A 10702-nucleotide genomic window follows, 5' to 3' on the forward strand; every position below is an offset into this window, starting at 1 on the left:
ATCACGTGTCTGGACATGTCACAATTAGACCAGCAACGTAAACAAACAGAAGACAGGGGTGCTGTCAATTTACAACGTGTGAAATAAGTACTGTTTACATTTTATTGGAGCTGATAAAGTTACATTATTGATCTAGGGTTAAAAAATAGTTGTTTGCTGAATATGAGCTATAACTTACGTTTGGTAACTTGACACGAAACATTTTCCGGTCCAAACGAATAAAAGTGGTGTCACCAGAAGATCAAAGCTGCACATATCGTAAGTTATCGCTACGTATTGCGACAATTACCATTCAAAATGGGCGATCGAAGTTACATGACGATCGAACTTATGTGACTTGACGATACAATTTTAAACCCCATTTCACCTCACCTCACCTCTAATCTTTGGATACAGTGTGTGAAGCCTATTTCTGGTGTTCCCCGCCGTAAAATTGCTGGAATATTGCTAAAAGTGGTGTAAAATCATACTCATCCTTTTCATTCTACAGTTTTGTGTGACCAGGTTTTATTATTTACAGACTGTGGTGATATAACTGGAGTATTGTACTGTGAAGTACTGGAATAATTAGCAGTGAGTGGGGAATCGAACCCAGGTCTTCAGCGTGGCAAGTAAACGCTTTAACCTCTGGGCTACACCACTGCCCTTGAATAATTAGCAGGACTATGTACAATGAGAAGATAAACAGTGTATGAAATAAGGCCCGTCCAACCGCCCGAGACGGGCTAGATTTCTGACGGACGGTCTGAATTTACAGCTAGCCAGTCCAATTGGTCTGGTAAAATTTGTAGAAGTTTCATACATCTGAGTAAATTCACCATGGTGGCTGGTCTGGTTAAATCCATTTTGGGCTGGTAACTTTTTTAATTTGCCAGCCCTGATGTCGGGCTGGGTTTTGTGGTTATTTCCTACACTGGTATAGATTGTTTTATGGGTCTCGCAATAGGTATTACACATCAGGGGATATTGTAACAGCACTTGCAACATATCTTATCAACATGTTTTGAATTTCTGCCACTGTGAAAGAATTACAACTTACTACAACATAATAGGAAAAACCTGATTAAGCTGAGATTCATTTGTGTCCTCTTCCATAGGCTTTTAAACAATATGCAGGTGTTTGCTTGGTAGCAGGGCGTGAAGGATTTATTCTCTCAATCTGAAATTTATTTACGTCAAATGCGGGATACAAGTAGATGTAGTTTGTAACAGCTAAAATAAGAGAGAAATTTTAATATTTATCATACTGCTTTAATCTTGTTGTGATTATTCTGATGCATGATCAGCGAGCATACGTAATGCCTGTTGTGCAAGGAATTTGTTTCTCATATTTTTTAAAACCGAATGTCTAAGGAGGGGGGTATTTAAATAGTTCGTATTTTAATGCTTTTGTCGATGGCTACAAATGTTTTATTGACACTTATGCGAAACAGATATCTGGCTGCCTAGTCAACACAAGCAGCATTTATGTATAGGTCAGGACGTCAGTGCAACTATAAGAAAACGCTAATAATAAATCACGAGAGCTAACACACAACACCTAAACAGGGCCCCTTCAATTATCTCCCCTGTGTGCTGCCTTGAGAAAGTATTTACCGATGACTTCATCAATTATTAGTACATATTGAATGCTATACATTTGTAACTTTAGCGTTAAAGTGAATTTATAAAATTGTAGATGCAATGCTTAGAGTGCGTACATTAATAGATTTAAATAAATTGCCTCTGTGGTAGATAATCACATAGGTTTGTTGAAATCGTCAAATAGGTTGTTGCTTGTTGTTGACAACTACAATCATCTAAAACAGCATGGCGGACATATGGCCAGAGGTGGCAACTGCGAAAGAAGAAAACAGACGAGAACTCAACCTCCATGGCTCAGAAATAAGTGAAAGGATAGAGAAAAGAGGATTTGATAAGCATGTGTTCGATCTGGTTGGCTTGAATTATCTAGACGTACGGAAAACATGTCTTGCGGAATTGTCAGTTTCTGTTTCGAAGTTGGTGAACCTCAACACCCTGATATTGCACAACAACAGACTAACATGTCTTCCGGAAACTGTAGGGGATTTGAAGAAATTGAAACTGTTGGACGTGTCCTCCAATAAAATAGAATCGTTTCCAAAACTTGATGGCCTAACTGAACTACAGTCTTTGAACGCTAGTGGTAACCAGTTATCGGAATTCCCAGATGTGTCTTGTCTCACGAATCTACACATCCTTAACCTCTCGCATAATGAGTTACAATCACTGCCGGACGGGATCGGAGATGATAAGTTGGAGTACCTGGCGCAAATCATGGCAGATAACAATGCCATCACTCAGGTTCCAGCTGACTTAGCAAACCTAGTTCGCTTGCATACTCTTGATTTGTCGTTCAACAAAATTACAGAACTTCCGCCAGAGTTAAGTGACTGTCAGAAGTTGAAAGAATTTAATGTCAAAGGAAATAAATTCAAAGACAGGAAACTAACTAAACTGGTGGAACAGAGTCATGGGAAATCAGTGCTCAATTTCCTTGGTGTTCAACTTCAGAAAGTACGGGAAAGTGAGATGAAAGAAAAGGGAGGGAAAGATAAGAAGAAGAAGAAAAAGAAAGGAGTGTCAAAAGACGAAGTTGAAGAACTGGCAAAAGATCTGATTGATGTTCTCCATTTCCCTGTGGAAACTGGCATTACTGTACAAGTAAAACCTGCAGTCATCTCAGTTCGTCCATATTTTGTCAGCTGTATCGTCCGAAATCTAAATTTCAAGAAGTCTGTTAATATGTTCAAGAGGTTCATCACCCTTCAGGTTATACCATTATGTTGCTTCTTGTAATTAATTATGAACATAAATACATTTTGGATGTAAATCATGTGTTATATTCTTAGCTGTCATCTGTCAACATCTTGTAGGACAGCAGCACTCCGATCATACTGATTGTATAAATGTTTACTAAGAGATGCCCCACATGGGTACAATGTGTGAAGCCCATTTCTGGTCCCCAGCCGTGATGTTGCTGGAATATTGCTAAAAGCGGCGTAAAACTAAACTCAGTCAGTCAGTACTAAGAGATGCTTTTGATGATCAGTGGTCATATTCCTTAGCATTGTTGACTACATGTCTATGTATTCAAACAAATATTCTACATTTGTCTGCTCCAACTGGATTATTTACAGGCTGCAGTTCAAATGTTTGAGCATTTCAGAATGCGGTGTCCAGCAGACAAAGAGTTGATATGAGCACAAGTAAACATCTGTTTTATGTTTCTCAGACAAAGCTTCACGACACAATCTGCAATAAGAGACACACTGCCACCATTGCTACACATGACCTCAAACTTGTGAAACCAGTGCTTGTGTATGATGCACGCTTCCCACACGACATCAAGGTAAGTGGCTTGAAGATTTTTCTTGATAATGCAACTCAAAAATAAAATATTTACTCTCTGTTTTAAAACATGTGGAAATCCCCGCTCTAATGGGTTAAAATTATTTGCAATACTGTCACAGTGGTGGGTCATTATGAGAAACAATGTGGTGTGGACAATCAGTCCATCACTTAGTCCACCACTGACCACTAGTCAGTCAGTCAACCCCCAACTGGGATCCTTTTAATATGGTCAACAAGCAGTCAGTCAACCATCCAGTAAAACTAAACCCACCCACTCACTGTGTTCTTCCAGGTTGTGCCCCTGTTCAAGTCTGCTGAGGTCACAGCTGCAACATTGGTTGCTCAGCTGCGCAAAGAAGCTGATGATCTCAGGAAGGAGAAAAAACGGAACACGTACAGTGGCATCCACAAGTTGGTACCTTTAACTTACTTCCCTCAAACCAGTGGGGAGTCTGGGTTAGGACTGGTCCCCTTGCTTGTCGTAGGAGGCAGTCAAAGGATCTGCTGAATTGGGTGTCATTGTCAACTCAAAATGTTGATCCCTGGATTATCTGATCTGTTTTGCAGCTGGAATGTTACATTAAACAAAAACAATGAAATATTGCCTCCAACATACAGTATGTGTAACAGGGACCCGATATGTTGTTGGAAACGAAATTATCCTTGAAAATGATTTAAAATAATTGTTTAAATCAAAAAGTCAACTCATAGTTTTGTTTTTATAACATTTGATTTTACAGATGTAGATGAAAAAAAGTAAACAGTCAAAATGAGACCCACCACCCCAATTATCAGATGGTTGGTCCCCGCTGAAGGAAATGTTTTTCTGCTTCCTTTAACAAAATCAACTGATAAGGATATTTAGGTTAAGTTTTGACAATGTATGAATAGTAATATTAAGTTGAAATGTATTCTTTGGTACTTTTCAGTCAACTTGATTCTTTATTGTCAACACTTGCCTCTTGGTGAATAATGTCCTTTATTCATGTTTCTTTATAGATACCTGGATCTGTTGAAGGATAAAGTGCAGTACCCATGCCTGCTGGATGGAGATGGTCATGTGATCTCATTCCCACCAATCACGAACAGTGACAAGACCAAAGTAAGTCATGCAGAAGGAGAGTTTCAAGAAAAAGAAACCTCTTTAGTCAAACCATTAACAGTTTTTGTTAACTTAATGAGTTGCACTGTGTTGTTAGTTGGTGTATGTAGATAATTATCGCAGTTAACCCAATCACTTCCTGTAATGTGTAAATTTTCTAGGAGATTTTTGGGTGGTACTACTGTCTCAGTTGCCCAAGGCTCTGAAGTTTATACAGAGTTGTTTCCCTTACGTATGCCCTAAACCTTAGATTGTACAAAAGAACTTCAGAGCAGCGATAAACAGCCAGTTTGAGACAAGAAACAATCTATGTGAGGTGAAATTGGGTTTAACGTCGTGCTTGAGAATATTTCGCTCATATGACGACGTGCATGTGTGTGTATGTGTATGTGCGGCTGCTTGTACTAGCCCAGACTGAAGCTGGTTTTATAGTGCTAGCCCACTGAGATACCATGCCGCAGTGAAGCATGAATACCCCACTCAGACACATTCTATACTGTCTCCGAGCTGACCAGTCCTTGTTGTACCCATTAATGCCGAGCGCCAGGCAGGGACCAACAAGTACCATATTTTAACGTCTTTTGGTATGACGCGGTCGAGGATCGAACCCGCGACCTTCCGCTCTCCGGGCGGACGCTCTAACCACTACACCACGGAGGCGGTCAGAAAACAATGTAGACAGTCTAGTTACTTTACATAACCCACAAGAAATGATATGAGACCGGTTTTCATGTAAAACAACTAAATAACATTTTCTGTAATGTGAAACAAGCTACAGACCTATTTTGATAAACTGCTTGATGACTTTGCAGTAGTCTTGAATGGGCTGCAATGATCCAGGTTAGAACTGGTCTCAGTAACCCATGCTTGTTGTAAGAGGCAACAAATGGGATCGGGTGGTCAGACTCTCTGAATTGGTTGACACGTCATTGTGTTCCAATTGCATAGATTGATGCTCATGATGTTGATCACTGGATTGTCTGGTCCAGACTCGAGTATTTACAGACTGTCATCATATAGCTGGAATATTGCTGAGGGGGCGTTAAATAAGAAACAAACAATGAGCTGCAGACTACAGTGAGACCTCGGATATCCGGACACATTCGTTTTTACCTAAATCGTCCGGATAATTGAATATCCGGATATCTGGATCTTTCACTGCCTGATCCTCCGTATCGACATTGTCTAAAAGCAGTATGACACGCCTACCACGCGACCTCATCTGTCTATCAAAGTAGACCAGCCAATCGCTGAACAGGTCAGATGTCATCCAGGCTTTAGTGTTGAATCTGTAGCGAGCATACACTTCGGGGTTGAAATCACTTCCGAAACAATTGAAAGACTTGACTTGAATATCGACACACTGCACTCTTATTGCTGTGACTGAATAAACAACTTAACAGTTAGAACTCAATGGTTAACTCAGTGTCAGCTAGGCCTTCTAATCACCACCAATACCTTGATGATCATTAATCCGGATTAGCCGACCATGTCTCGTGTCAAAACACATGGGACTCTCGCACTTCCCTTCACACGGTTAGCGGTAGATCAAAGCTTCGTGCGGATAGGTGAGTCAATTTTGTGTTGATTTAGCCGGTTTGTTTGTAAAATGTACCGTCCGGAAGCGAAACGGAATATCCGTTATAGACAGTCACTTTTATAACGTAAGAGATTGTTTTTTTCTAAAACTTGACCGGAAGGCGAGGTTTCCGGATATCTGGGGTCCGGGTATCCGAGGTCTCACTGTACTTGGATTTGACCAATGGAGTCTACTGGTAAAAGCTCCTCTTTCACTGCTGTGTTTCAGATCTCCAAGGAGGCGACAGACATTCTGGTGGAGGTGACCAGTCACGTCATCCCTGGATGTGTGCAAGAAGGTGGCTGATGAACTGCTGAGGGAGATGTTGCTGATGGGGTGGGGGCGCCCAGGAGGATGTTACAAAGGGGATGACACGAAGGAGGATGATACGGTTGTTTACAGCAGAGAAGGGGATGCTGGTGCCATTCAGAAGCTTGTTGTGGAGCAGGTCCGGGTCATCGATCATGAAGGGACCTTGAAGGTTGTGTATCCATCTCGTACAGACTTGCCACTAGACATCTATGAAGTCAACCCGAGTGACATTGTCATCCATGGTGTTGGAAACACATATCTGTTTCGAAAACTGCAGCCTTAATGTCTTGGCTTGTAGAAAGTACTAATTAAACCTGCCTGTCCTAAAACAAAAATGACCAGTTACCAGGAGACTGAAACTCTTGGGCCTAGATTTTCGAAGCCCCTTAGCTAAGATAGTCGTAAGTTAATGTTAATGTATTACACTTACGACTATCTTAGCCAAGAAAACTTAAAAATCTAGGCCCTGGTTTGCAGAAAGTACTAATAAAGCCTGGTAGACTTAAAATATAAACTGTCTAATGCCAGAAAACTTAAGCTCTTTGCTTGTAGAAAGTACAAGTGATATGTACAAAACAATAAAAGGCGTTCAGGCTGAAATTGTGTGTTCTTGCTCTTTGTCTATCATTGTACCCCCCCAGCAGAGTGCTCATGCTATCCACCGATGGTTCTACTGGCTATTGGACCTGTGAAGATCCGGGTTAGAATTGATCTTCAGTAACCCATGCTTGTCGTTAGAGGCAACTAACGGGATCGGGTGGTCAGGCTCGCTGACTTGGTTGACACATGTCATCACATCCCAGTGGCATAGATTGATGTTCATGCTGTTGATCACTGGATTGTCTGGTTCAGACTCAATCATTTACAGACCCGCCACCATATAGCTGGAATATTGCTGAGTCGCGGCATAAAACTAAAACTAAACTCATTCACTCTACTGGCTATAGCGTTGAAGCTACTGGTTGTGTTATTTTGATGTAAAGGATGTTCTGTATTTTGTGGGTCAGTGTTACATTTCAGACCAGAGAGATTTACTGGTGCTACGTTTGCAATAAGATTCTGGTAGAATGAAGAATACATAATCTTGTGGGTATGGTATAACGGAAACATTTTGTTCAAGTAATGAAAGAATCAGCCTTTTATGAACATCGGTATGGTGTTGAGAAATTCAGTTGAATGTCATATAAATTGTATCTGTTGGCGATTCATTGAACTATTTTTTTGATAATCTTATTTGTTTGTTACTATTTTAGAGATTGGGTAGATTTGTTGGCTGCACAAGGCATCTTTGAGTCATGTCCTTGAGAATTAATGACTGTGCCAAACAATTCATTGAAATGTTCACTTCAGTAGACCATGTGCTAACTTGAAATGTTCACATCAGTAGACCATGTGCTAACTTTTCAGCCAGTCCTTAATGCTTTTTGTTTAGTAGTTTTCAATGTAAACATTGTATCGAGCTATTAATTGTTCAGAACATGCTACATGTTGATGATGAATTTTCTTTTTATCCCCTTAGTATGATGTTCTAGGGGATATAGTTATCAGTTTGTCTGTCTGTCCGTCTTTCAGTTTGTAATCATTTTTTTTAAAACTTATCCTATTTCACAGTATGCACTTCTCTCTGTTGCTGCGACACTGAGTGGAATGGTGTAAAGTTTTCTCCAAGGCCTCTCTTGTCCATTCGCCCAAGCACTCCATGTCGCTCCCCTTATAAGACAGCTTCCTAGTGGCTCCAAGAACGAGAATGATTATTCAAAGGTGGTCATGTGCAGAGATGCCAACCCTTACGCTTTGGGCGTAATAATTATTACGATTTTGACCATTAAATTACGCCATTACACTTAGTCTGTGAAAATTACGCTTTTCTACCCGTTTTGCGAAAATCAATAAATTGGATAAAATTCACAGGGAATATTTTTCGCTTAGCACTAGTGCAGGGGGTTCAGAAATGGCCTTACACCGATAGGAATCGCTTACTCTCATTCAAATTAACTTGTAAGGAATTAAAGTATTTTGTGTCACCTGACCAACAATTTTTGATGTATTGAACTGCATAATGATTGGTCACGTGTATTTCTGTCTAGAATCTTTCCTATTCTTGTGAATAAACCTTTTAAAAGTATTTTTATAAAGTTATCACCTTTCACTATGTAAGTGTTTTAAGTATTACACTTTTAGGTCCACATTACACTTTTTGACCTTCAGGCCTTGTTGTAAGAGGCAACAAATGGGATCGGTGGTCAGACTCGCTGAATTGGTTGACACGTCATTGTGTTCCAATTGCATAGATTGATGCTCATGATGTTGATCACTGGATTGTCTGGTCCAGACTTCGAGTATTTACAGACTGTCATCATATAGCTGGAATATTGCTGAGGGGCGTTAAATAAAGAAACAAACAATGAGCTGCAGACTACAGTGAGACCTCGGATATCCGGACACATTCGTTTTACCTAAATCGTCCGGATAATTGAATATCGGATATCTGGATCTTTCACTGCCTGATCCTCCCAGACGACATTGTCTAAAAGCAGTATGACACGCCTACCACGCGACCTCATCTGTCTATCAAAAGTAGACCAATAATCGCTGAACAGGTCAGATGTCATCCAGGCTTTAGTGTTGAATCTGTAGCGAGCATACACTTCGGGGTTGAAATCACTTCCGAAACAATTGAAAGACTTGACTTGAATATCGACACACTGCACTCTTATTGCTGTGACTGAATAAACAACTTAACAGTTAGAACTCAATGGTTAACTCAGTGTCAGCTAGGCCTTCTAATCACCACCAATACCTTGATGATCATTAATCCGGATTAGCCGACCATGTCTCGTGTCAAAACACATGGGACTCTCGCACTTCCCTTCACACGGTTAGCGGTAGATCAAAGCTTCGTGCGGATAGGTGAGTCAATTTTGTGTTGATTTAGCCGGTTTGTTTGTAAAATGTACCGTCCGGAAACGGAAACGGAATATCCGTTATAGACAGTCACTTTTATAACGTAAGAGATTGTTTTTTTCTAAAACTTGACCGGAAGGCGAGGTTTCCGGATATCTGGGGTCCGGGTATCCGAGGTCTCACTGTACTTGGATTTGACCAATGGAGTCTACTGGTAAAAGCTCCTCTTTCACTGCTGTGTTTCAGATCTCCAAGGAGACGACAGACATTCTGGTGGAGGTGACCAGTACTTCATCCCTGGATGTGTGCAAGAAGGTGGCTGATGAACTGCTGAGGGAGATGTTGCTGATGGGGGTGGGGACGCCCCAGGAGGATGTTACAAAGGGGGATGACACGAAGGAGGATGATACGGTTGTTTACAGCAGAGAAGGGGATGCTGGTGCCATTCAGAAGCTTGTTGTGGAGCAGGTCCGGGTCATCGATCATGAAGGGACCTTGAAGGTTGTGTATCCATCTCGTACAGACTTGCCACTAGACATCTATGAAGTCAACCGAGAGTGACATTGTCATCCATGGTGTTGGAAACACATATCTGTTTCGAAAACTGCAGCCTTAATGTCTTGGCTTGTAGAAAGTACTAATTAAACCTGCCTGTCCTAAAACAAAAATGACCAGTTACCAGGAGACTGAAACTCTTGGGCCTAGATTTTCGAAGCCCCCTTAGAGCTAAGATAGTCGTAAGTTAATGTTAATGTATTACACTTACGACTATCTTAGCGCTAAGAGAGCTTAAAAAATCTAGGCCCTGGTTTGCAGAAAGTACTAATAAAGCCTGGTAGACTTAAAATATAAACTGTCTAATGCCAGAAAACTTAAGCTCTTTGCTTGTAGAAAGTACAAGTGATATGTACAAAAACAATAAAAAGACGTTCAGGCTGAAATTGTGTGTTCTTGCTCTTTGTCTATCATTGTACCCCCCCAGCAGAGTGCTCATGCTATCCACCGATGGTTCTACTGGCTATTGGACCTGTGAAGATCCGGGTTAGAATTGATCTTCAGTAACCCATGCTTGTCGTTAGAGGCAACTAACGGGATCGGGTGGTCAGGCTCGCTGACTTGGTTGACACATGTCATCACATCCCAGTGGCATAGATTGATGTTCATGCTGTTGATCACTGGATTGTCTGGTTCAGACTCAATCATTTACAGACCGCCACCATATAGCTGGAATATTGCTGAGTGCGGCATAAAACTAAAACTAAACTCATTCACTCTACTGGCTATAGCGTTGAAGCTACTGGTTGTGTTATTTTGATGTAAAGGATGTTCTGTATTTTGTGGGTCAGTGTTACATTTCAGACCAGAGAGATTTACTGGTGCTACGTTTGCAATAAGATTCTGGTAGAATGAAGAATACATAATCTTGTGGG

The 10702-nt window shown here is 40.8% G+C and overlaps 1 protein-coding gene across 2 annotated transcripts; it reads left to right on the top strand.

Moving 5' to 3' along the window:
- The first annotated feature begins 1781 nt into the window (after nucleotides 1-1781).
- LOC124258856 (leucine-rich repeat-containing protein 47-like) lies at nucleotides 1782-10213 on the top strand. 2 transcript variants are annotated; one of them, XM_046692947.1, is made up of 5 exons: nucleotides 1782-2793; nucleotides 3257-3373; nucleotides 3668-3786; nucleotides 4375-4477; nucleotides 6285-6415. In XM_046692947.1, the coding sequence occupies exons 1-5, from the start codon at nucleotides 1810-1812 to the stop codon at nucleotides 6360-6362; spliced, it is 1401 nt and encodes a 466-aa protein (XP_046548903.1). In that variant the 5' UTR covers nucleotides 1782-1809; the 3' UTR covers nucleotides 6363-6415. The 2 variants fall into 2 exon arrangements, with proteins under 2 accessions (XP_046548903.1, XP_046548902.1); XM_046692946.1 differs by lacking the exon at nucleotides 6285-6415 and adding an exon at nucleotides 9519-10213 and having other exon boundaries at nucleotides 1783-2793.
- Nucleotides 10214-10702: the final 489 nt, after the last annotated feature.

This window comes from Haliotis rubra, unplaced genomic scaffold (genome assembly GCF_003918875.1).
Source record: "Haliotis rubra isolate DU_JTF1 unplaced genomic scaffold, ASM391887v1 Scf700, whole genome shotgun sequence".
NCBI lineage: Eukaryota > Metazoa > Mollusca > Gastropoda > Lepetellida > Haliotidae > Haliotis > Haliotis rubra.